This window comes from Uloborus diversus, chromosome 5 (genome assembly GCF_026930045.1).
Source record: "Uloborus diversus isolate 005 chromosome 5, Udiv.v.3.1, whole genome shotgun sequence".
NCBI classification, from domain to species: domain Eukaryota; kingdom Metazoa; phylum Arthropoda; class Arachnida; order Araneae; family Uloboridae; genus Uloborus; species Uloborus diversus.
The window spans coordinates 3,182,666-3,210,455 of record NC_072735.1 but is presented as its reverse complement, the minus strand read 5'-3'; the positions used below and the strand labels follow the sequence as shown (position 1 = coordinate 3,210,455).

The following is a 27,790-nucleotide window of genomic DNA, read 5'->3' as shown; positions in this document are numbered from 1 at the left end:
CATATTTACATTATATGTCCATCGAAAGCTCTGATTTTTCTGCTGAAGATGGCACCTGTTCGAAATTTCTAAGTAGAATAAAAAACGAGTTATGAGCTTTCTAGATCCATGTTCGAAGGCTTTCCTCAACTCAATACAGTATTTAGTGTATCATCTCAACTCCCTGTCGATAGCGACAATTGTTGTATTGTTGACTTTCTTTGCTTTTCGTGATTGTTCAAGGCTTTTCTCAAGTCAAATCTTGAAGTAAGATTTTTGCACAAGATTGGCAAATAATACATGATTTGGCTGATGATTTTCCATTTAAACGGAACTTTAATGTAATTAATGGTTTTTATTATTATTTATGCTGATTGAACACTTACTCAATATCCAAACAACCAGCAGATCGCCAAAATTTTTGCAGAAAGATTTCCGTAGCTGATGCATTTGGCAGTTTTTTCAACGTTGCTGTTTTTGAAGCCGAAGACTACGTCATAATGTTTCTCAGCTTTCACCATGTAAACAAAATATCGCCAATCAAAGAATTTTCAAAAGACCTTTTTTACTGTGTTAAATAATCCAGCAACTAAATTAGGCAAATCCATAAACAGCACAAAAACTTCCATTAATTTTCCTTTTTGCACAATTTCAAACAATCACCAAATTGTATTACTTATTTTGGTAACATTTCGGATGAAACTGTTTAGCGCCATTTTATGGTGACCAAAAATATCTCAGCATCTAGCGACGATATCTCTGTAACGAAAATTAATATCATATCGTTTTACAAAGTAAGGAAAGAATGGGGGAGCATCATCGAAGGTACCCCGAAACGACTTTCGCAAATTCGGTAAAATCGCACCAAGAGCCACAATGATTGAAATTTCCCGAAATAACTAAAGCAAGTATAAGGTGATTACGAGCGCAGCTACTTTTTTTTAATCACTTCGTACTTCATTAGCCATACAGAGAAGGTTTTAGACTCCATGTTAAAAAAAAGTATCAACAGATTAATCTTTTTAAATATGAGAAGATTAATTTCATGTTTTTTTAAATTTGTATATGCTTAAATATAGTGCTTTCGTTTCTAAATCAATATTACTTTGTTCTTTATACTTATTGCTATTTTAGTTTTATGGGTAAGGAAGAAACTCGATTTTTAATCACGTCAAAAAGATGTGTTTTCAATTCTTTCACTTAAAACAGAAAACAAAAGCAAGTAACGATTTTTTCTAATAATTATTAGTGACCCAGGCAACGCCGGATATTTTTGCTAGTTGCTTTATAGTGCGGGTAAATTTAACCTGGAAGCGAGATAATGCAGTGATTAAAATCTGCTTAGGCCTTCACAATGCTACCAGATTAGGTTTGTCTCAACTATAATAGTATTTTTATCATTATCATATGCAAATAACAGATGATCTGGGCTAAGTAAGGAGATATAGGATTGCATCATAAGCAACTTGTATGCTGTGAAATGTAAAAATTTAGGGAAAACGTAGTATTTAAATGGCTAAAAACATAAAATCAACACACAAATGAATTCCAGAGATTAACAAAGATAAATTTTTAGTGCCAATCTGCCAATCTTTAAAATTTTAAAGCGTATTTATAGTTTATTTTAGTATGGGGCATTTTTATGGAAAAAATAAGGTAAAGTTTCGTGATAGTAACTTCTAACTATTTCTGAAATACATTTACACTAAAAAGAATGAAATGAAAAATTTTGGAATAAAAAATAGAACCGACTTCAAAATTGCTCTAAAAAGGGAAAAATAATTTTTTTCTTTAAACACCATTGATAATACTTTTAAACATAATTTTTGAAGTTGGCGCAAAAACGATGGATAAAATCATTCACAGCCATAACTCAACTAGAATACAACTATAAATTTAACCAGGTCCACTTTCTTCACTACCACATACATTATGCAATGATAACAGCATATTAGAGTAACAATATAAATTTTTCGTTCCTAACTTTAGATGATTTTCTGAAAAAATATGAACGAAGCATGGCTACACTGGATTTTTTTTACGTTTTGTTTTTGCGCCAACTTCAAAAATTATGTTTAAAAGTATTATCGATGGTGTTTAAAGAATAAAATTATTTTCCCCTTTTTAGAGCAATTTTGAAGTCGGTTCTATTTTTTATTCCAAAATTTTTTATTAAGTTATAAATGTAACTAATTGTATCTACTGTATAGCACTTTTACAGTGCAGTGCTTTATTATTATACTCCACACTGCTTTACCGTACTGCTTTTTTTTATGTCTCTCTCTGTCATTGATCATTGATTTTTTTTTTTTTTTTTTTGCATCGTAACAGTATTCTATGTTGAATAATGTAGCCTTTTTAAACATATAGTAAAAGTTCAGCTCTTTATGTAAGAAACAGTAATATATAGTTAAAAATGATCTAAAAAAGTTTAAAAAATGTTTTAAAATGTCTAAAATGATTGGATATGTTAATAAAAAAAATCAATGCATAACCCTTTTCCACAACGTGAAATTTCGAATTACGCGAGAAGTCTTGGAACGCATACCTCGTAGTCTAAGATCCGGCTGCAAAATTTTGAACCCATCGAGTATAAAGTCAAAATCAAATTTTTATATTACATAATAAAAGGGGCAATGTGTTTTGACTAGGTTGCCTAGTAAGAAGTACCAGCAAGTATTTTTTATCAAATTAATATTGTTTGACATTTTGGGGTAAAAATGACGCATTTGTTATTAAAATAATTCCTATTCAGAGTCACAACTGACTACAACTGTATTTATGTCGAGGACTGCATACTAAGTGCCTTGCCTCTATTATTTTTTATACCGATAGATGGCAGCACCATCACCGGATCGAACAGTTAATGAGAATTTAGAACTAGTCCAGGAGCTAATAGCTACCTGGTGCTAGCACCCCCAGAAGTATCGTTTCACTTGGAGGACATTGAGACCACGAGCATATTTAACGTCGCCCAGTCCCCTTTAATGACGACGGTGGGTCTTCGACCATCGAGGTTCGAACTCAGGACCCTCCAGCCCCGAATCCGATACTCTACCGATTGGGCTACCACGGCCCAAGCGATTCAGGAACGTCGGGTTCCGACGGATAGTCGGGATCCGACTGTAATTGTATTACAGGCCACCACCAGTGACAAACGCCCCTATGACAAGTGCAGCAGCAATGCGTCATCCTGAGGATTTTGAAAAACCTCCAAGGTAGGACAGGGTTCGTACTCAATTTCAAAAACAAAATGAAGGAGTTTTGGAGAACTTCTGAAGGAGTAAAGTGAGATTTTGAAGGAGTAATAATAGGCTACTCTTAAATGATGTTTTTTTTTTTTTTTTTTTTTTTTTTTTTCAACATTTTCAACTCTTTTCCCCTTTGTCAAAATGTCAAACTTCACCTTGCTACTCCTCTTGCCATATGTCATATCATTATAATAACTGTGCGATGTCAATTTTTGTCAACATCTCTCATCCTCTTGACAGAATTTCATGAATCCGTCTCTCCCTCAATGCACAGGCCCGACGAGAGGAAATGTCAGCCTAGTTGGAAACTAGGGGCCGGCGACAATAACGCAAAAAAAGAAGAAAAGAAAAAGAAGAAAGGAAAAAGAATAAAGAAAAAGGGGGTGGGGGACTCCAAATAAGGGAAAACATAAAGATTAAGTGAAATTTACTCTTTTGATATTTACTTTTATGACACTTAAAACAGAGTTAATTGTTTTCTAGTAAGCAGTTTTGATTTTTTTTTCTTCTCTTTTCCGTTTTCTTTTCTCCCCCCCCCTTTTTTTCTTCTTTTCCCCTTTTCTTTTTTTTCTTCTTTTTTTTGGGGGGGAGACGGAAGGGGCTCGGTGACATAACTGACAAGGGGCCCTGTTAACGAATGACATCACTTGTTTATGTGGATGATCCTTTTTACAATATCATAACTGCGATTTACTAAACAATCGCTTTTTTAAAACAATCACTAATTAAGAGTACATCTTAAAAATACTTATTTATTTTTAAATAATAATTAGACAAACTGACTTTTGCTGCTGAGAGTTTGGTGGAGGGAAAAGCAACAATCATAAAACTTGAAAAAATAGCCAAGCACCATTAAAGCATGTTTTACTGTATGCAAATAACTATTCCCTGTTTTCCATTCTAAATGTGAAAGTTAGTTTGACAGAATGTATGTCCATCCCTGACAAAAGTATTGATTTTCTACTGCCTTCAATAAATTAAAATAAGCTCTGATAAATTTAATAATGTTTTTTTATGAGAAGGTTGAAATGAACTCAGATGCAATTGAATTACTTTTCGAGCGGGCGAGGCAAAATCAAGAACAGGTAATTCCACCACTACAGAATATAAAACATAAGAAGTGCTGAAAATAATGGTGAACTCAAAATTAGTGATGTCCCAAGTAGCAAATTTACATTACAAAAAAAGGCGGGAGGCTGTTACAGAAGAGGATGCAGCAGGATTCCAAAACTCAGATTAATATTTGGGATCATTCATTTTTGCAGTATTAATATCTTTTACAAGCAATACTTTTAAATCACTCAAGGTTTTTAACACTCTTTTAGCTACTGTTACTTTCTTCATGCTCAAAAAACTTTTCCATGACTTTAAATAAATTTCCATGACTTTTAATAAAAATATTAATTTTCCATGACTTTTTCAGGTCTGACGCATTTGCTTATTTTTTTTCCATGACTTTCCAGGATTTCCATGACCCGTACGAACCCTGTGGCACTCCTTTCTACCATTAGGTTTTTCAAACTTATTTTTATAGTCCCCCCCCCCTCCACCTTATATTCAAGTTGTCTTTTTTCCTGTTCCAGGTAATTGTTTTGACTCTTGTAAGCTACGCTAGTTTAATGCAAGCGTTTTTTCGCGATAGGAACTTGAACTTAATTTTCATATGGTTTTAGAGCATCAATTATTTTTAACTAGTCTCCATTTCTTATTGCTATAACCATGAATAAAGAGCAAAATTGTTCTTTAATGATAAAGTATTTTAAATTATTTCGATTAAATATATGTATAATAATAAAATATATACATTTATTTGACATGCTTTTACTTTTATTACAAAAAAAAAAAAGGGTTTATTTCTATCTCACTGTAAATTCTTGATCGTCATAACGTAAGTTTAACTTCAGTTTTAACATTTATATGGTGGATGGAGAAAGATTGAATTTCAAACGCTTATGAGATAAAATATAGATTATTTGGCAATGAGCTTTTTCATAGAAACATAAAAATGAAAAAGGATCGCAAAAAGACGTGTTTGAAATAATATTTCTCGTTTTTTTCTGCTTCCTTTCTACGCACTGAGAAGAGCTAAAATGGAGGGAGTGAAGACTTTCTTATGTAAGCCAAAGACCCCAAGTCACATGATTGATTGAAAAGCAAAGCATTGAAAGCAATCAGATTTCTTTCGCTAGTTTCACACAAAACGGGTCAACCATTCGTTGTTGTTGAGTCACATAACTTGGAGTCATAGCCTCAGTTTTTGTTAAGCCAATATGATTGGACTAGCTCCCTCCATTTATATTCCTGTTCTAAGTTTGTACCTCATCTTCCGAGTTCTGAACTTTTAAAGATCAATACTTTGGAAATAGACTAGAAAGTCAAAATCAAGATACAGTCAACCGGAACAACTTCTTCGGCTATTGAAAACAATGATATTTGGCACTCTACAGGTTCAAAAACCAGCTAAAAGATGCACTATTGTTTTGTTGTGCAGTGACACTACCACATCTTGCTCACTCCTTCCACAATGTCATACCTCAAAAAATGCGATTTTATAAGAGTGATTTTAAAATTTAAATGATATCATGTAGTAAAACTATATTTCAAGCCACTGACTGAACCTTTTCTTACACATAAGATCTTTATCAAGAAAATCTGGTGTTTCTTTATTATGAAGAAGAAATGTTAAAAGTGTAAGTTTTAAAAAAGTTACATTTTATTTAGAACGTTCTTGCACTACATTTCAAACATACTATTAGGAGTATCTCAAAATATGTCCTTATTGTTATTAATTACTCTCCGTACAATACCGACATAAATGAAATAGGCGCTTGTGATTAAAAAATAAGAATGTTCTTTTTTAGTGAGCAATACTGTTTCCGGACTAAATAATATCATCTTTCACAAACGACACAGATGTTTCATACCTAATGGATAAAGTACAACCCAAGATGTGACATTCTTGAAAGGAACATTCCGAAAATACTTGAACATGAAAAAACAATACTTTTGTTTTCTAACCACGAAATATTGAATTATAGAAATGCAGGTCTGGCAGAGATATACAGTTGAACTCTGATTCAATGGATTCACCGGGACCGAAAATTTTATATGTTTAATCAATGTTATTTGTAATATCGCATACATACAGACACCTACACATACACACCCACCCACACACAACTACCCACACACTCATGCCTACACACAACTGCCCACACACTCATCACACTCATGCCTGCACACAGACACAAACACATATGCCTACACACATACACATTCCCCACCACCCACAAACACTCATACACACAACTACCCACACACTCATACCTGCACACAGACACAAACACACATGCCTACACACACATACACATACCCCCTACACACAAACCCCCCTCACACACATAAATACACATGCCCACATACACACACACACTCGTGATTGTGAAAAACATAATTTGAATTCAAGAGGTCAAAATTCAAATTAATTTTTCTTTCTTTTTTTTTTAAGCCCTAATAAGCAACCGGGCAAAAATATCCACAATTAGAAAGTGCACACTTTTTATTCAGCACACCACGACTTATTACACACTAGTTAATTTGAAATTTTAAAGCACTGTGTAGTAAATCTTTGACAATTTCCTAGATACTTGACTTGAAATAATTGTCATTTACAGCCTGCTACCTGATGTATGTTTTTAGTTTCCAGGCCATGTAAAGCATTAGAAAAAGTAAGGGGGGGGGATGGGAGTTTTATTTTTGCTTTCTGCATCAGTATCTCTATTCATTAGTTGCCCTCTCGCCTATCAAAAATTGCTGATTTCAGGAAAATGCTTTTTCTGCTTCGGACAATAACGATGATAACATTTGGAAAACAATCCAATATTTCCAAACTCAAACTTTCTTTTCTCGTCTGTGAAAATAATTCCTTAATTCGGGGTTTAATATTTGATAAATAGGAGTTTTTGCCTTCATTTTAGTCGGGGAAAAAGAAAAATTCGCTAAATCGCGAAATTCGTTATATAGAGGTTTATTAAATTAGGGTCTGACTGTACTACCCATTCATGGCAGTTCAGAAAAAGGCATAACTCAAAATCGCTGATTTATGAGACATGACATTTTTGAAAGAAGTGAGCAATCTGTTATCCGGTTTTCGAACTCAATAGAGCACCAAATATCAGTGCTTTCAAAACACAGCAAAATGTCCCCTTGGCAAAGTTGTCTCAGTGATAGTATTTCTTGCAAAATATTTGAATTCATCAACAGAAGAGCAAAATATGAGGAAAAACAAGTTAGGAAAACCTAATGGCTTTTAGTTTCAACAAAAAAGATGGTAGGAAATAATAAATGAAAAAATTCTACTAATAATAATAAAAATAATAAATTAAACATAATACCGTGAAATCCCGTTACAACAAAATCTCCATTTCAATGAAGTAAATTTCCAGTCCCGATTTAGCTTCCACTACATTGCTTTAATTCCATTACAACGAAATTCCATTGCAATGTGCCCCTCACCTAACCTGCCGCCTCCCTTCATGCACCTCCTTTGACGCCTCCCCCCCCCCTTTTTGGTGCACGCAGCGGCCTATGCTGATTTCTAAAAAACTTGCTTGTTTTTCTTTATTATGTGATTCTGCCACTTGAGCAATTTTGCCGTGTTCATTCTAAAATTTTCATTCATTTGCATTCCAGTTGATTCAAGAGACTCATAAAAATAATCAATTTTCACCAGTGTCTTAAATAAATGAAAAAATTAGAAAATAAAATTGGTCTAAAGTTATTAAGGTCGAGAAAGCCTGATAGAAAATGGAAATCAGGGAATTTAATCATTATTTTAAAAAAAAATTTAAAACCCAAAAAGGTTGCACATTATAGAATTTTAGTAATTGTTTTCCATATTTGTTGTCTATCCCAAAATTTTGGTGAGCGTATTGGGTAAGTCAGTTAAATATTGTTTCTTAGTATGATTTATGTATTGTGTATATGTAGTTATTGTGTATCAATAAGTTATTTTTAGACGCAAATTTCTTAGAAGACATGCGAACTTTTAAAGTAATTAAACATTTAATAATTTATTTGCCTTTCAAGTAAAAGATTGAAAAAAAAAAAAGGAAGAAAGGCAAAACCAGCTTTCTACTAAATTTTCGATGAATTTTGCAGAAACATTAAGTTTGTGTGATTATTTTTGCTTTTAATGTTCAACAAAAAGGGCCATATGACTGATCTGACCTATCACAAACCCAGTAGGTCATAGTGAGATCAGTAAGCAATCTGTTTGATAGCTCAAAAAGACTCTTTTAAGTCATAGTGCAGGTGTATAAAATGCAAGGATAAATCAAACAGCAAGCAAAAAATGCATAATTACACATTTTCAGAAAAGGCTGATTGCAACTGAATAATTGATTAACTCAATATTTCGCAATGGGGTCGTTTCCAAAATTTTAAAAGTATTCTTTTCTGAAAGATTATGCTTAAAAACACCGGATCTGATCATTTTTTGATAAATTTGTTTACGTTTAATATTTTAAAAAACTATTTAAATCAGAGCGCTTACATTGTTTACGGCTTCTGCGATGACATCACAAATAATTAAATGCCATTCATTGTTGCCATTCACAATGCAAAATATTTAATTCGCATCTTTACTCACATGTAACGGCAACGATATGGTTGATAGTAAGCGTAGAGCGCAATAATAATTCACTGCTTGATTATCATAACATGGAAACGTAGTACAGATGTGGCAAAGTGCATCATTTGTGATATCATCAAGACCACGCCTTGTTTGAAAAATCGGACCCTTAAAAAATTAATATAAAAAAAAAAAACTGTTGGGAAAATGAAAGTATTTTCTGGGTCCATGTTTTTTTTTTTTTTTGCTTATTCTATCCATTTCAATGACTAAAAGTAGTACAGTAAAACCTGTAAAGTTGACCACCTTTGTAAGTTGACCGCATTTGTGAGGAACCGAATTAGTTCTATCTTATATAATGAAGGAAAACCTCTGTAACTTGACCACCTCTCTATCTCGACCACCTGTCTATCTTGACCACTAATGGACGCCAAATTTGGTTTGGAGTGTTGTAAAAAACCCTTTGTAAGTTGAAGGCATAAGCATTAGATTGTACTAAAAGTTTCATCAGCTACGCCTCAAATAAGTAACCAGACATTTAAAAAAAACCTATGAATATTTATGTTTCCATCGAAAAACAGTGGGCTCAGTTTAGTCCCAGAAAATGCGCCAAACTTCAATAAGGAGGTATTTTGTTGAAAAGTAGATTACCATGGACACAAATGTACAAGAAAAAATCAAATGAAGAATTTGAGTCACTTTTGATTTGTTATGAATCTTTAGGAATTGTTAATATAGTAAGTAGTTTTTCATAAGCAATGAGGCAATTATTTTTGATCGATTTACAAAAATTTTAAATTTGTATGATACTTTACGCGTCATTCTGATAAATAATCTCTAAAAATATTTAAACACCGTTTTTCTTATTGCTTTAAAGTAATGATAAACAATGAAAGTGAGTTTAAAGTATATTCCAATTAGTTAAAAAATGAATGCATGTGGCAAGAAATGACAAAAAAAAAAAAAAAAAAAAAAAACAATTTTCATTACTACCCTCTATAAGTTGACCACCTGTCTAAGTTGACCACCAAAGTACTGCACCGCAAGTGGTCAACTTACACAGGTTTCACTGTACTTTTGACTGAAGGAAACCACCCCATTCTCAAATAAACATAAAAATTCTGCAAAAAAAAAAAAAAAAGAACCACATAAAAAAGAGCAAAATTTAATAAAATATACATACAGAAAATATGTATTTACAACTTTGATTTACAGGCAATGACAAATAATAATCTTTTTTCAATTCATAAATTAGATTTTACATTCTAAAAACTCCATAAACAGTGTCTTCAATTTTGGCATTGAGAGCTGCACTTAGACTGAGACCAAGAATTTTTCTAGTATCTTTTGGATCAATGATTCCATCATCCCAAAGCCTAAAAATAAAATATTTAAAATAATAATAACTATGCAAAACAAAGAGAAAAGTGATAAAAGGTATTTTTAGAAAAAAATTTTGGCAACAGAAAGTGTGACAAGGATTTTAGCAGGTGCATGGGACAGGAAGTGGAATGTTCAAACATTTTGTCAGCAGCCCAAGCAAGTTACACTAAACATTACTAATGGATACATTGGAAAATTTTAAATGAACTGCAATGATTAACAAAAAATAATTAATAAAGCAAAAAGTAAAAAGGATCGAATGAATATATTGTACTGCACTGAAAAAAAGGAAATTGGAGATTAATTGAAAGTTAAAAAGTTGAAAAATAAAGCAATTTATCACTAGTGCATCGATACAACATTCCAAACTGCTAACCATTCATTTTTTAAGTGAACGAACGAATCTGTTCATTTCAAGATTTGTTCCTTATTGACCCGTTCATTCATGAACAACACATCCCTATTTCCAACTAAGTACTCATGATTAAATTAATCATTTTGTTTTTTCATTACAGGTATACAAACACAAAACACTTTAAAATAATGAGATCAAAAGTATGGAGTAAACAAGCAAAAACCTACATCTAAAACAGTTTTTTAGTGTCACCACAATGTATAAAAAAAATAACTAAAAAAAACAGGTGAATGATAACATTAGTCATGAATTTATGCAACAATTTAGTGTGTGATGACTTTTTTGCCATAATTTCCATGTCTCATCACTTTTTGACTCGTTTTAAAAATAAAATTTGGATTTTATTTATCATGACATAAAGATGATGTGAAATAATATTGAACTTTATAATCGAATTCAGAGTTCCAGGGGATCTCAGTTTAACTACTAATTTTCAAAGTGTATGAAAACTTTTGAGACACACTATATTTTTTTGAATCACACAGCATTTTTATTTTTATTTTTCATGTGCACCGACACTTCAACCAGTTTTTATTTCACAATGAAGTAAAGACCTTTATTCTCTTCTTTCTTTTTACTTCCTTTTACAAAAAAGGAAGTATTGTATTCGCCAAAGAATTTTCACTCAAAATTTGGCCTTAATTTCCATTTTGCTCACCCCGAATTACTGTTGAGTTTTTTTTTTTTTTTTTGACCCGACCAAACGTTGATGTATGCCTACAAACGTACAGACACCCGAAATATCCATTTTGACGACCCCGAGCTAATTACCACGAGTTTTCTCGTGACGTCTGAATGTATGTGCATATGTGCGTATGTATGCGGATAACTCAAGTACGGTATGTCCTAGAAAGTTGAAATTTCATACGTAGACTCCTAGTGGGGTCTAGTTGTGCACCTCCCTTTTGGTTGCATTCCAGTGCAGGGGCGGCAAATAGGGGGTGCGAGAGGGGGCGGTTGCACCCCCAAATTTTTTACTAAGAATAATATAAAATGGTAAAATTCAATTTAGATAACTTAGAAAATCATTTGCCTGAATTTTCAGAACAGAAAAAACTGATGGAGGATAAGTGCTTGCCTTAACTAAAGAAATAATTGCTTCATATGGGTTAAATATTTCAAAATTGAGTAATCTATGTTATGATGGAGCATCTTGTATAAGATACCCGTACAGTGTAGAGTCTGTGCAATTTTTACGCGTAAATTCCATGTCATTTTACATAAATTTTTATGCTCATATTATAACTTAATGTTCAGCTAGTAAGTGTTCATTGACGCCATGTACTAGAAACACATTTTAGCAACTCGGTGTATCATATGCTTTCATGGGAACTTTTTGTAAAGATATGCTATTTTTGAAAAACATCTCACATCAAAAAATACTTTCACATCAACAAATCTATCTTGAGGCTCTTTACTTGACAATCTCCGAGTGACACAAGATGGTCTTCAAGAGTTATAAAAGCCCCCTTTAAGAATTACTGGAAAGCGACCTTTTCATTGATAAAAAATTTGATGTCGTTTTAATATGTATGCCTTTGTCTGAATTTTTTATTTACTTTATTTATACTGCGGAGCGTTTTTTGATAAATGCTACACTCTATCATAAAAATTTTAATTCGCCAATCTTAATTCTTGGATTGACAATTGAAACTCTTAGTAATTTTCGCATTAATGCATACTTGAACCAGGTGTGGAACTTTGTGACAGAACTTTTCGTAACAGTTTTTAATGTATGCCAATGTGGAAGAGGTGACAAAACCCCAGATGAAGTTTTAGTCAAAATATTAAATCAATATTTTGAATAAACTGATCAATTCAGTTTCTCAAGACATTGAGACAGGATTTAATGAGATATATTTATTATTGGTCTTAACTTCAATATTATGTAAGTCGGTTATAGAAAGCGAAAAAGAAAATATTACACTTATAAGTAATAGCATGAGGGAAGAGGAATTGTTTTGTGAATTGTGATTATACTTTTTAATGACATAAAATAAATACTAGCCTATTTAAAAAGCTTTCTTGGTTATTTTAAAGAGAGGAATTTAAAGGAAATGTGCTTTTTTGACATAACTTTCTTGCTTCCATTGTTTTTTGACTGTTTCAATCAGGTCAGTCATTTGAAAGATGACTTCCGTGATTAAATTGAAAAACCGATGTAAATAAAGCACAAATTTACACGAAAATACAGCATATAGCTATTTCAAGGCTACAAAAATGGAGCCTCTTCATCGGTGTAAAAAACTATGCACACAACCAGAAAGTTGTAGGAGAACTGAACGTCAACCAATTTTGGCTTGCGTGTCTCAGGAGGTTAGAGAATTGCCTTCGAAGCGCAATGAGGCAAAGCAAGACCTTCCTCTTTAGCTATACTGGCAATAAATTAAGTCATTGGATATTGATTAACTATAGTTACAAAATTTTCTGTTCTTCCTGACTCCAAAAATAGCAGATTAAAACTTTACTAAAAAATAAAAACTAGTACCGAGATATTTTGTGAGATAACTTATAACAAAATTAATTTAAAGCTTCGGTCGAAAAAATTTTAATTTTTCTTTACAAACCTAATTATTTTTAACATTAAAACCATTTAATTATCAGTTCTTGTGAAAAACAATATGTATTTTATACCGTTCTGAGGAAATTCATGTTCAAGAAACTCGACCCCCCAAACGAAATGCTGAAATGCCGCCCCTGTTCCAGTGTTTCTAAAGGGGTCTTTTGTCCCTTTTTTGGGGGGAAATCATTGTTAATTTCGATGCATACTCAAGTGGTGTTATAATTTGGCAGACACTTGGCAATATATCGCAAGTCTTTTGGTCGCCAAGTTTTGTTGCCAACTTCAGAGGCGTAGCTAGACCCGAGTTTCGGGGGGGGGGGGGGGGGGGAGGTTACTTCTTTTATTATATATATATATATATATATATATATATATATATATATATATGTGTGTGTGTGTGTGTGTGTGTGTGTGTAAACTTTTTTTGGTATTAAAAAAAAAAATAAGAGGGAGGTGAATCTTACATACTTTGGAATGGGGTGCCCCAAGTTCGATACTTGTGTCAAACAATACAAAAGCAAAGAATTTTTTTTTATATTTATTTATTTTAATGTTTTGGAAAATTTAACTTTTTTTTTCTTTTTCCTCCATTTAATTTAAAGTGAAATTTTCTAGCAACGTCTTGTCAAAACCAGTCTATACAAAACAAGGGGAAAATCAAATATCTGATGAGCGTGTTCCGTTCATTTCAGTGTGACTGATTAATTTGGAGGCTAACACACATCTACAAAAGCTGGCATCCCTGAAAGCTAATAGATGCATCCATTTCCGCCTGTAAACTGGATGTTTGATTTTCAATCTCATCGGTGGTCAGACTATTTTTACTAACTTGGTTCGCACTAAAAGCATGAAATAAAATAAAAAAAGATTTCTTGATTATAACCTACAAAAAATGAAAAGGCTTTTCATATCGTTATATATATATATATATATATAGATATATATATGTTGCTTTTTATATGCATTTACATTTATGCTAATTTTAAAGCAGTTAATAAAATTTGAATTAAAAAAAAAGGGAAGAAATATAAGGGGTAGAAAGTTATTTGCACAAAGCTGCATAGCATCTGTTCTCCTCTCAAGTTTTTATTTTTAATTTTATTAGCTACTTTAGAATTTACATAAATATCTATTTGAGAAAGCAACAGCAATTTTCTAGTGTTATAAACAGAAGTCTTGTTTATTTTCTACTTTTTAATGCGAACCAAGTTAACAGAAATAATACAGAACAGTCCAGATTCATTTCGTTTTTGAACATTTTATTCCTGTAATGCTATGCAGTTTTTCTTTTAAATTAAAATAAAATTTCCTTCAGAAGGGTTCGATGGGATTAATGCTGCTTCAGCAGACTGTACTTCATTTTCTTCAGACGACGTTAACTTTCTCTTTTTAGAGCAACCATTTTCGTCATTTACATTTTTTTTCTTTGGGTTTTAAAAAGCTTGTTATCGGTTTTGCTCGCTTCATTATAGAACAACGTTCACTTAGATCATACTATTCTATATAGTTCAGACCGCACGTTTTTAAAAGAATACGCAGTAAATACTGGCTGACATTTTCGACAAATCGATGAGATTGCGGTGGATACTCTGGTTAGCAAAGATCGTTTGGACTATGACAGCACAACGCCAACAAAAACCTTATGTCTCGAATTCCGGCTGTGCTATCATTTTTGGATTCGAAGCCCAATGATCTTTAAAGCAGCAAGCAAAAGCATTTTCTTCAACTTGAAACAGAAAGGGCTGAGGGGGCAAAAAAGGGAGAAATGAAGATTAACAAAAGGACAGTCGTTTCGAGCACTTTGTTGGAAGAAGAGTAAAGGGGTGAAATTCACAGGTTGAGTATTAGTTGCATTATGGATGAGTATTTCAAGTTCATGGTTAAAGGTCATTCAAGTTAAAAGCCATTTTGCTCTGTTATCTGGCTTAGTACTGTTCTTTGGTCGCTCTCTTTCTTAAAATTATGATTCCTTATAGAAAATTGAGATGATAGGAGTGAAAAGAAAGTTTAAGATTTTTTCAAGTAAAGAAAAAGGGAAAATACTAGAATATTGGTCAGGTTATATTTGCAGCAATTGCTAACCTCAAGAGGATAAATAATTAATCAAAAAAAAAAAAAAAATCAGGCACCAAAAAGCAATAAAAGACTTTTTCTTGAAAAAGATATGCTTAAAGTTTCTTTTACTGTCAAAATTTTTCCTTAAACTCGCAATAAATCACTTAATAATGTAATATTAGAATAAAGACCTAACAAAACTAATATAGAGGAATTTTGATCAAGAGCCCATATTGTCTTTAGTATCAATTTCAAATTTTCACCATCATATTCCAAATTTCTATAAAGTTTCTTAAAGCCCCGTATCTTAAAACCTCTTTATCTCGATTTTTTTCCTTCCTGTGAAATTCGAAATATAGATTCAACTGTATGTAATATTCCCACTGCGCCGCTCATAAAATCAAACATATTTAGCAATTTGCAGAATCTATGACAAAAAAAGGCTACATGTATATGGATTTAACAAATCACCCAGGTAGCATTAACTCATCGGATTTTGCTCGGCCGATCATCGACTTCTCCTAAACTCATCGCGTAATGCACGCTGATATCGTTGCGATCAGAATCCGAGAACGGTTTTCGATGAGCTGTTTTTTATCGGAAAACTATATCGTTACGATCAAATTTTCCGATGAAAATTTGCCGAGCTGCATTTCATCGGAAAAAGAGATCGTAACGATCAAATTTTCCGATGAAAATTTGCCGAGCTGCATTTCATCGGAAAGAGAGATCGTAACGATCAAATTTTCCGATGAAAATTTGCCGAGCTGCATTTCATCGGAAAAAGAGATCGTAACGATCAAATTTTCCGATGAAAATTTGCCGAGCTGCATTTCATCGGAAAAAGAGATCGTAACGATCAAATTTTCCGATGAAAATTTGCCGAGCTACATTTCATCGGAAAAAGAGATCGTAACGATCAAATTTTCCGATGAAAATTGGTCGAGCTGCATTTCATCGGAAAAAGAGATCGTAACGATCAAATTTTCCGATGAAAATTTGCCGAGCTGCATTTCATCGGAAAAAGAGATCGTAACGATCAAATTTTCCGATGAAAATTTTCCGAGCGAAATTTCATCGAAAAACGAAATCGTAACGATCAAGTTTTCCGATGAAAATTTGCTGAGCTACATTTCACCGGAAAAAGAGATCTTAACGATCAAATTTTCCGATGAAAATTTGCCGAGTTACATTTCATCTTAAAAAAAGTAGGTCGTTTAAATTTTCCGATAAAAATTTTCCCAATCTAAAATTTTTGGAAATCTCCCAACTGTTAAAATAGGATAAATTTTATTATTCGAATATCCGACTATTGATCAAACATAAGGCTATACGGATCAACATTCAAGTTTGAGAATCGGAGGAAAAATGACTGAGACTTTGACTCCGAATCCGACTCCTGGATTTTGGAAGGGTTTACTCCAATTTGCTGCAAAATCAATCCAACTTTAACTCCACGATTCCAACGCCGATTACCTCACTGGAATTGCGAACAAAATGAGACCCCGGCTCTTGAATGATTTCTCTCTATCTCCAAAACAATTCCACTCCGTTCAATTTGACTCCCAAAATTACCGACTCCGACTCTTCACTAGCTGGCGCCATAAGTATATTCACTGAATAAAATTCTCACTTTCCGTTCAGAAATCTGTCATGGCCTTGCCACCCGATAGATGGCGCCACAAATGATTTTCCATTTAATACATTATTTTCCGCCATGGAGCGAGCATAACTTGTCCAGTGGTTAGCATATGAATCTCGTATTCCAGAGGACTAGGGTTCGATTCCCGGCTAGAGCGACTATGATTGAACTCATGAATCACGCTCATCAAAAGTTGTTAAATTAGAAGTTAATTAAACAAGTTATTAAAAAAAAATAATATATATTAAGTAATTCCCAAATGACGTCATCCGAAAATACCCCTCCTGCAAGTTTTCTTCCCACTGTTATTTTTTTTTCCTCCTTGCTTGTCCTATATCGTAGTTGTTACTACTTCTCATCGTATTTTCATCCTAAATTCATCGCCTCGGAACGACAGCACTGCTCATATATTGCTCCAAATTTCATCGTATTTTCATCCAAAATTCATCGCCTCGGAACAGCACTGCTCGTATATTGCTCCAAATCTCATCGTATTTTTATCCAAAATTCATTGCCACGGAACAGCACTGCTCGTTTATTGCTCCAAATCTCATCGGTATAGGGAGCAAAATTCATCGGATTCCGATGATCGGATTCTACTATTGCCGATGAGACATATTGGAGCAATTTCCGATGAAAACTCATCGGAATCCGATCATCGGACCGATCATCGACCGATCAAAGTTTGATCGGATTTCGATGAACGGCCGATCATCGGCCGATGAGTTGATGCTACTCGGGCAATCTCATTTCTACAGCGAAGTGTGAAATTTCACTCAATTATCAAAAAAATGTCGCAGCAGAGTGAGGAGTGAGGCGTCTTTACGCTTGAGGGTCACTCATGGAGCTGATTTTCAATTTCAATGGGGAGGGGGGGGGGGGGGCGAAGTGAATTTTCAACCATTGTTATTCAGAAAAAAAGTTGTTTTGATTTTTTTTCTGTTTCATCTCTTTTTCTTTTCTCTTCTCTCTTTTTTTTCTTATCTTTTTTCTCTTCTCTTTTCTTTCTTTCTCTCTCTCTCCTTTTTTTTGAGACAAACATTTCGGGGGGGGGGGGGTTGTCCCCAAAACCCCCCCCCTTAGCTACGCCCCTGGCCAACTTGCCGACAAATTTGGCATTTTTTTAAAATCTTGTTTCAATTTGGCCACTGGTGGTATTATTTAGAGAGTAAACTATTGAATCACATTAAAGTTGCCAATAATGGGAAAATTACATTAAATTTGGAATAAAGGAAGTCATGTGATGCACACATCAGCTCCTTGTTTTCCGGGATTAGAAATTTACTGCCAAATAAAAAAGCACTCTTGATAGATTTTAAGCTCAACTAAATTTTTGTGTTCTGAATTTAACATTGCCAGTAAAATAAAAAATCTTTCTTTCTAAAAAACATAGAACCGAGTTTTAGAATGCCTGTCATTAAACGCCTAGAATTTTAACAATGCTTGAATTGCCATCAGTGAACTAACTACCTTGGCCATGGACAATGACTTAAAAACTTAATTGGGTCAGGAGCATTCAATTCCTGATTAACACAAACACAATAAGAACAAATTCTAATAACATCAGAGCTCAATGAGTAGTCTCACAGGGTTGCCAACGTAGGAGAAACAATTTGAGGAGCATTTGTACTGATTTTGAGGAGCAATTTAAAATTTTGCGGAGCAGTTCTGAATTTTGTATAAAAATAAAATAAAATAATTAAAACCACTCATCTAAAATATTTTAATAGCTTTAATAATCATTTAAGGTACTAGTATAAAAATAATTATTTTTAAATTAATAAAATAGCTTTAAACACTATTTCAATCTTTGAGTATAAGCATCTTTAATTTCCCACATTTACATATTTGTTATGATAAAATAGTAAAATTTAAGCTTTAAAGCATTGGGTGGGAAATGCGGAGCAAAAGAACTTCTTTGAGGAGCTTCGGAGTTTCACCATTTTTTTGGAGCAACTCCGCAAAGTGCGGAACAGTTGGCAACCCTGGTCTCATATCATACATCACTTTTAGATCACCCTGTGGAATTTATTTGCAAAAATAAATGCTCAAAACAAATACTGTCAAAAATATATACCTGGCAGAAGAATAATACGGATGACCTTCCTCTTCAAATCTTTCAATAATTGGTTCTTTTAATGCTTTTTCTTCTTCTTCAGTCCACTATTAAAGAGCAAAACGCTTATTTTAGTAAAACACCTTGATTAATAAAATTAACTATACACAAATTCTGGCATATACAGTGAAATCCCATTACAAAAAACTTCAACGAACCCCAAATTTTGTTCGTTTTAACGGGGATTTCGTTGTAATGGAATTCAAGCAATGTAACGGAAATTAAATCGGGATCGAAAATGTACTTGGCTGAAACGGATATTTCATTGTATTGCAATTTGTTGTAACAGGATTTTACTGTACATATATTTTACAAAACAATAATTTCTTTGGGAAATATAAGAATTCCGATGAGCATTGAAAAACATTCTTAAGAACTATAAAACAAAAACCATATTTCTCATACACCAATTTAGCAGTATAATATTTAAGTGTTTAATGCTTTATAATCTGAGGTAGTGCAAATTTTACTAAAAGGGTAAAAACCAAACCCTGTGGCACGAAAGCCAGTGAGGCCAACTGTGCCCAACTTAGTTTTCCTGACCAGGGGCTCTGGGGTACAAGGCAGATGTTCCTTTTAGGTGGGCAGCCTAAGGCTGAACCCCCAGTGTTTGCTTCCCAAGCACGCTTGGTACTCATTTTATCAACCCACTGAAGGGATGAAAGGCTGAGTCAACCATGCCTGACTTTGGGGATAGAACTTGGGTCTACAGCATGGGAGCGAGAAGCGCTACCACTAAGCCACTGGGCCTCTTACTAAAAGGATAGACAGAAGGAAATTTCAGCTAAAAAAAATACAGATAGCATTTTTATAGACTTCAATCATTTTTTTCTTTTTGTCAAATATCTAATTTAGAAACTTTTAAAAGGCCTTTCATCCATAGTTGTACTTTTGAGAAAATATTTTTCAAAAGTAATCGTCTTTCAGAGGAGCATTTATGTGAACTTCCGGAGGTGTCATTTTAGGAGGTGTCAGAGAATTTTACTCATGCTCTGTGTCATTCAGGGCCGAATTTGGAAGTGTGGAGGCCCCGGGATAACAAAAGAGTGGAAGCCCTTAATCAAGGTTGAAAAAGATCATCATATTTTTGAAAATATTCGATACTTTGATATATGTCCGAATATTTTGATATATAAGTATATATCCGATATTTTCGATCAGCACTTAAATAACCCCATGAAATCTATTGCTAATAGAAAACTATAACAGATTTTTAATAATTAATTTGGAATTCTTTGTTATTATTAAAAAATATCAAAAGAAGGGGGGGAAGCGGGAGAAAATCGACGTGTTCAATAGATATTTTCGTCAAAAAATTTCCATTCAAATAATTTTTAAATTTTTGAGATCAAGAAGCGAGAAGTTGTAAGGACAGAGCTGCAAAGTTAACCATTTTTTTGGATTTTTTTTTACTTACTTTATTTCACTTTAACTCATAGGTAAATTATAAATTAAATGAATAAAAAAATATATATTGCCACTGAAATGCTCGATCAAATTAAAAAATGATAGTAAATGGATACTTGCAATCAGGGCTTTCTGATATATCGATAACATTATTTTTGTGCAAGAATTCTTTGTAGAAATACAAAAAAAAAAAAAAAAATGTCTGGGAGAAAAAAAAAACGTAAAATTTGCTGACACGTGAAAGTTAGGATATTTTGTAAAAATTTTACTGTGGGGGCCTCTTTGTTGTGGAGGCTACGGGGCAGTAGCCCTGCCTGCCCTCCCTTAAATCCGGTTCTGGTGTCATTGCACAAATATGGCTCAAAAGAATCATGAACAGAGACATATTTACAACCTTTATTCTATCCTAAAAAGATAAGTCTATTGTAAACACCGCATTGGGAAAAAAAAGTCACACATCCAAAAATTTAACTTTTAAACATGCAAATGTTGCGGCATTTCTTCCAGAAATTACTGTTGTCAGTCAATGAAATGCTCACTATCTCCTCGTTTCTTTTCAAAATTGAAAAACATGCGGAAAATTCTTGGTAGGCATAGTAAAAATAGGAATCAATGCACAATTAGAAATGATATGCTAAAAAAGTGAAAGAGTAGGAAAAGAAGGAGAGAGCTCCAAAAAGTAGAAGATAGTAGGAAAAATAGGAACTCTTTGGGGTCTGCACGCAGTAGTTTTTGCTGTAGAATGGCCACAAAAAAAACCGGCCACACACATAAAGTCAGACAGACATTTTCCAAAAATGACAGAAATGTACTCAGTATACCTCAAAACGTTCAAATCCGTCAAAATTCTTAATATAATATCTTTCTTCCATATATTAGATATAGAAGAAAGTAAAAAGGGACTCTTTGTAACCCCAAAACAGGTTATGCAATATTTTTTGAGAATAGGCTTGAATAAAAATGATTTTACGATTTACTGCCACACACACATACACTCAGGAACATTTAAAATAGCGCCCCAAGAAGGAAGCATTGGATTGAAGTGAAATTTAATGTGCAGAATAATACAGATGAGAGATACACTTGATCCCAAAATCTAGATGATTAAACAAATACAGGTTAAGAAATAAGGTAAATACAGTGCTATTTCAATAAGCGTGTTGGACCAGTTTTTGCTACAATACGGTCCAACATTGAGCTAATTAAACTTCTGATGTTATCCTGAGGCAGATGGACCCCCAAATTTCGTACAGTCACTTCAAAATCTTGCACAGAGTAGCATGGCGACATCTGGTGTTTCAGCTGATCCCATACATGTTTTTTTGGGGACAAGTCGGGGGAGCAGGCTGGCCATGGAAGAGTTTCAAAAGGACGTAAAAAGTCTTGAACAACCCTAGCTGCATGTGGGTGAGCATTATCTTGTTGGAAAATTGCTCCTGGGAGGTCATTTAGGAAAGGTCCTAGATGCGGTTGCAGAATGTCATTAACATAACGCTGACCCATTAAGGTTTCACGTACCACAACTAGAGTGGACCGGTTATCATAGGCTATAGCTTCCCAGACCACTATGCCTGCTGTGCAGGCAGTGTGTTGTGCGATAGAATTGGTGGAGTAGTACCTTTCTCAAGGGCGTCTCCACATCCATGCGGGGATGCTATCTGACCCCAAAACAAATCGAAATTCATCACTGAGCACCACCTTCAGCCAATCAGTGACATCCCACATTGCTCTGGCATCGCATCATTGCAGACGGAGTTACCATGTTTTTGTGTTAAAGAGAGTGCTCTAAAAGGGCGCTTGGACTGCAGATTTACTTCCGCAAGACGTTTAGAAATGCTTTCGGGGAACAACTGCTACCCCTACGTCTGCTGGTATGGTGATACGAGTCACTGTGGGAACCACGAACGCTTGCCAGACGATCCTTCCATCCTTTCTCCACGTGGTCTTCCCAGTCGCTACAGACTTGGTTTTTTGCATGTTGGTACCATCTCGTGCCCACTGCCTCCAACAGTTTCTAACGGTACACTTTGAACGATTCACCTAGGCAGTAACACGGCTCGTCGATCAGCCTGCAATTTTCATGCCGATGATCAAACCTCTCTCAAACTCATTTAACTGCGAGAAACGTTTTCTAACTCGTCTACCTGGCATCCTTCACTCATTAAGGTTCTCCAACAATCCGGATGAAATCGTAACATTTATAAATCTTAAATTATGCACTGGTTTTTATAGCTTTTTTTAATGATTTCATATATACTGCAGGGTTAACAGTGATGCACATTGAGACCAAACTTGGACCATTTGCATATCAGATGTCACTCTTCATATATGCAAAATTTCGTGATTGTACCTTTCTTTTTCCTTGGGGCGCTATTTCCAATGTTCCTGAGTGTATATTTATGTACATTTATTATTTTCAATTCATAGTTTAAGTATCAAACTGGTCAAAGGAAAAATCAAATATGAATAAACTTAACCGATTTCCCTTCTCTTTGTCTTTGATCACGAGTAATTTGTGCCAAAACATTGGCAGCTTGCTCTCCTCCCATCACAGATATTCTTGCATTTGGCCACATATATAGAAACCTAGGTCTAAAATAAAGGGGGAAATTAAAACATTACCTCCAATTATTGATACATAATCACAATACTTAGTTAAAAACATTATTGATTACTTTTAGAAAACTTTTATTTTTAACTCAATACAACTGGTTTTACATTTGATCATCTTACCACTGATAGTTTTTTAAAGAAAATGTCAAACATTGAAATTCCAATTGAATTTTAAAATGGATGAATAAAATTGTGTGTAAAGTCAGGTAGAGACATTTAATTTCATTTTTCACAAAAATTTAGGTATAAAAAATGCGTGATTGAAAACAGCTATATTTATATTAAAATAACATTTGGTTATTTACGGTGAAAAAACACAAAACGTTATTTCAGTACATCAGACTCCCCTTAAAAATTTGAGCACATAAGCAAACACATAATTAAAACACTTGTTTACTGTTGTGTACGAGCTCTAAATAAAAAATGTGATGATATTTCAGCTCAACTGCATTTTAAATAGGCAAACTGCAATAAAAACCATGCAAAAATTATTTTGCATGATATAGAAAAGTCATTAAGCAAAAAATATAACAGAAATTAACACCAATTGGTATGCCATTCATATATGGAGGGAAAAAATCCCTGTGTTTTCCCTGAATGAACATATGAAATTAAAAACAACGAGCAAACATAATTATTTGTATTAAAAAATTAATTTTCAGATAGTTTTTGTCACAGAAAAAATGAAATGAAGTAAATTTATTTTAGACAAAACTGAAGTTAACTTACATGAAATACACCACCAGCTCAGTCATTTCCAGCCGAGGACAGCAGTTTCGCGCTTATTAGCACTCATCAGCCCAGCATAGGAAAGTGACTAAGCTGGAGATGGAAAAACCTGTTAAGGAAGCCAAGAGTGCCAAACAAACTGGTAGCTAATATAGAATTAGCTCAGACCAGACGAGTGACCAAAACAATGGTTCGGTTCGACTCGAACATTGAAGGCAAGGCATGGTATATTCGGTAAGTTACCGCCCAATTAGTCAGGAAAAAATGGAAATGACTGAGCTGGCAATGTATTTCATGTAGTTCTGCCTTAGCCCTGGCTAATTGGGCGGTAACTTACCGAATATGAAGTTAACTTAGTCAAAACTGAATATTACAGTGACTGAATATTTATATTTAAATTTAAACAAAAATAAAAATACTTCTGGCTCTCATTCATTTGTTACCTGATAGAATAAAAATTTCATAAGTTAAGTATAACAAGAGACATCTCATGGCTTCTAAATTAAACTTAATTTGCAAAGCGAATTTGTATTTGTTTCATTCTGCCTTTCTTCAGTATGCCCATTCTTTTAATTGTCTAAAGTTGCTTGATATCTCATAGCTAATCTGCTTTTACCCTGCTTTTACTACTGGGTAATTGCATTTATTCCATTTTTCATAAAAAAACAATAGGGGAGAGAAAATATTTTACTACATTTGAACTAGGTTAATACGAAATGTCAAAAATCCACGAATTTGTTTGTATTAGCCTTTGTTTGTAACAACCGTAAATAAATGATACTGTGAAAAAAAACAAAGAAATTCCTACCTAAGTTTAAAAAATACAGCTACTAATACACACATTGTAATCTATTAGCATGCTCAGAAAAAAACCACTTATTTCTTATACATGAACGTTTTGAAAAATATTGAATAAGGATGATGGCAACGTATTATATGTGAATTGTTTAGTGCAGTTATATAGCAAACCTCATTTAACGAATAAAATGTTCGTTTTAGCAGTGATTTCGTATTAAACGTAATCGTATTAAGAGTGTTCAATTGTATTTTTAATTTTAAGCAGTAGTTAAACAAAAAGAGATTTATATATCTTATTCTTACGAGTAAGCTCTGCCACACATGCCGTAATTTCCAGCACCATATGAGCCACCTATTATAACTGTCAACTTGGGAACTTTTGCACAGGCAACAGCAGTCACCATTTTTGCACCGTGCTTTGCAATGCCGCCTGCTTCTGCTTCTCTTCCAACCATGAATCCTACAATTATATAAAAAAATATTTTTCACCTGATAACAAAAGCACTTTAGATTTTATTAAATTTCTTTATAGTTTTAAACTTTATTATTTTGTTTAAATATATTTAATGTCTACAATAGCTGATTTTCAAAATTCTGTTTGAGTAAAGAATGATCTTGCATGCAGAGATGTTTTACATATCATGCATAGATAATACTAATACATAATTTAGCTTCTGGTGAAAAAAGTAAAAATAATTCGGTTAAAGAAATGATTATAATTAGTATTTGTCTGCAGAGGAAAAATCCTTTTAAAAAACAAGAAATACTGCAAAAGTTTAAAAAGATTCTAAAGATATAAGTTAACTCATGGCTGACTCTTACGTTGCTTAAGGGTCACAGTACCTTTCCAACATTTTTTTTTTAATGTAAATTTTATATTTTTTTGAAACCATAACATGCATACTTATTTCTTAACCAATAATTTATCCTCAAAATTTAAAAAGATTGCTTACTTTTTTAAAAAATTCAAAAAATTGAAGAAAATTTCAATTTTTTGAAATCTCTAAGGCTTTTTTATTTTTGCACTAATTAAAAAAAATTTTTTTTGCTAAACAATCACTATAATCATCTCTAAAAATCTGTGCATTCATTTGCTTATGAGTTTATTAGAAAATTTTCTGTGATTAATTACGTAAAAAAGTTTTTTTTTTTAAATTGGTTTTTAAAGGTTTAACATGCTCTAAACATTTGAGTAATTTATAAAATGCTTATCCAATGCAAAGTTTTGTCAAATATGTTATCCCAATTGCAAAAAGTATTACTTTAAAGCTGTATCTTTAATAGAAAAAGATCCTTAGGAATTCAAACGACATGAAAACACAAAAATACCACCATGGAGAAAAAGCAGTTTAAAGTTTTTCTTTTGCATAAGAACACATAGCGAGCATGGCCTAAAACCACTCATAACTTTTTAAATATTTGAACTAAAGCAATGAAACTTTTTCCCTGTGTTCAGAATAGTTTTTAGTTTTGAAATAAGCAATAAAAACTGTTTTGATAGTTTCATAATTTTTGAGGTACTGTAACCCCTTAAAACTTCAGTGCTCAATTTTTAGTGCTATATGAATATAAAATAAACTTGTGAATTAATTGAACTTCAGCAGGAAATACCATGGATGCCCATATGCAAAGTTGCAAGGGGGGGCTCAAATATTTTCCCCATGGTTTAGCTGGATATTTTCCCCTAGGAAACTGATTTCAGGACAGATTAGAGTCATTAAAATTTGACATTTTTAATGACTTATTTATTAATGGCTGGAGAGGAAATCTTTTTTCATTTTTACAAAGAAAAAAATACTAAAATCAAGGAAGTTCTAATTTCAAAGGGGGGGAGGCTTAAGCCCCCCTTGCCCCCCTATATGGGTGCCATTGGGAAATACATATTATCTCTACTAAAAGCTATTCTAAAACTAAAGAGTCAATCTGAAACTCAAATGAAAATGCTATTCATTAGAAATTTACCAATTTTATATGAAATTTAAAGTATTCAAACACAAACTATACTAAAAATGTTCATACCAGTGATGTTCTGTAGAAAAATCAATGGAATTTTTCTTTTACAGCATAATTCAATAAAATGTGTGCCCTGTAAATATAAGGAAAACATTGAAAGCTTGCATAAGAAAAAATTGTAGATATTCTTTATGCATGCGTGCACACGTAAACAAAAAGTGGTGCAACATCCATGAAAAACATTGAAGTTTCAAAATAAAAACATAGTGTTAAAAATTCTGTAAATAGTAATTATTTTTGTGATTAATTTGTCGTAATCTAGCAAAATTTGCCGTTTATTAAATTATCTTTTATCTAAAGTTATTGTTGTAATGTAACCTGTAAATAGTTTCTTGTCATGAATATACAGCCCCCGTACATTCGGCTGAAGTATACAGTCCCCTCATTTCTGAATGATAAAATTTGTGAATGAAAACAAAATACGAGAAGCATTTGGAATATTGTGGAAACTTTTCAATGTCTATAAATAGCCGTGCCGCATGATAAAAAGTCAGTCTCAAGTTAGTTTTTGGCTGGCGAATCGTTGCAGTGGTATGCTGGAGAGCATGTATTGCTCTGTCTTGTGAAACCTTTCGAGCTGCATTTTTGCATATTTCGATGTAAATACGTGTGTAACTGTTGAGTTGATTGATATTTGCTTAATTGCTGATGATTAATTTAGCAGTTGTTAGCGATCTTTCCTGTACATAGTGTAAATAAATCTCCTGTGTTTTCTCAAGAACTGTGTTGTCATTTCAAGTAAGTTGGAAGTTGCACCGGATCCGTTACAATAGATTGCATCAATACACCCCCTCAGAAATATAAATGTTTAGAACTTTTGGCATACATTTTAGGTTTGTAAGCTCAAATGAATGCTTTTACTGAAAAAAAGCAAATACATCTAATGTATGTAATATTCTATATTTCAGAGTTTTTAACTGTCTAAGCAAAGTCAATAATAGTTGTAATAACGGCAATATAAATGAATTAATAAAAATGCCTCAATTTTAAATCAAGTAAAAAAGAGCGAGTAACCAACGCATAGTTTTAAAATACAAAACATTGAACGTCAACTAATTGGAAAAACTTTTTACAACACCGTCTAATGCTACATTCAAGTAATTTAAAAAGTAGAAAATGCTAACTTATTAGAGTAATTGGTAACATTTTTAAAGAATAAGTAACACAAAAATAAAAATGGAAAGGAAAAAAAAG

The 27,790-nt window shown here is 33.1% G+C and overlaps 1 protein-coding gene across 1 annotated transcript in view; it reads right to left on the bottom strand.

The window, feature by feature from the left end:
* Nucleotides 1–10,011: 10,011 nt before the first annotated feature.
* Nucleotides 10,012–27,790, bottom strand: part of LOC129222240 (methylcrotonoyl-CoA carboxylase beta chain, mitochondrial-like) — a 68,130-nt gene continuing 50,351 nt past the window's right edge. Inside the window, exons 13-17 of the mRNA XM_054856720.1 lie at nucleotides 26,603–26,669; nucleotides 24,887–25,043; nucleotides 22,921–23,035; nucleotides 18,998–19,083; nucleotides 10,012–10,238 (exon numbers count right to left, since the gene is read on the bottom strand). Of these exons, the coding sequence (XP_054712695.1) occupies nucleotides 10,121–10,238; nucleotides 18,998–19,083; nucleotides 22,921–23,035; nucleotides 24,887–25,043; nucleotides 26,603–26,669 (543 nt within the window). The 3' untranslated portion in view covers nucleotides 10,012–10,120. The remainder of the gene's footprint in view (nucleotides 10,239–18,997; nucleotides 19,084–22,920; nucleotides 23,036–24,886; nucleotides 25,044–26,602; nucleotides 26,670–27,790) is intronic.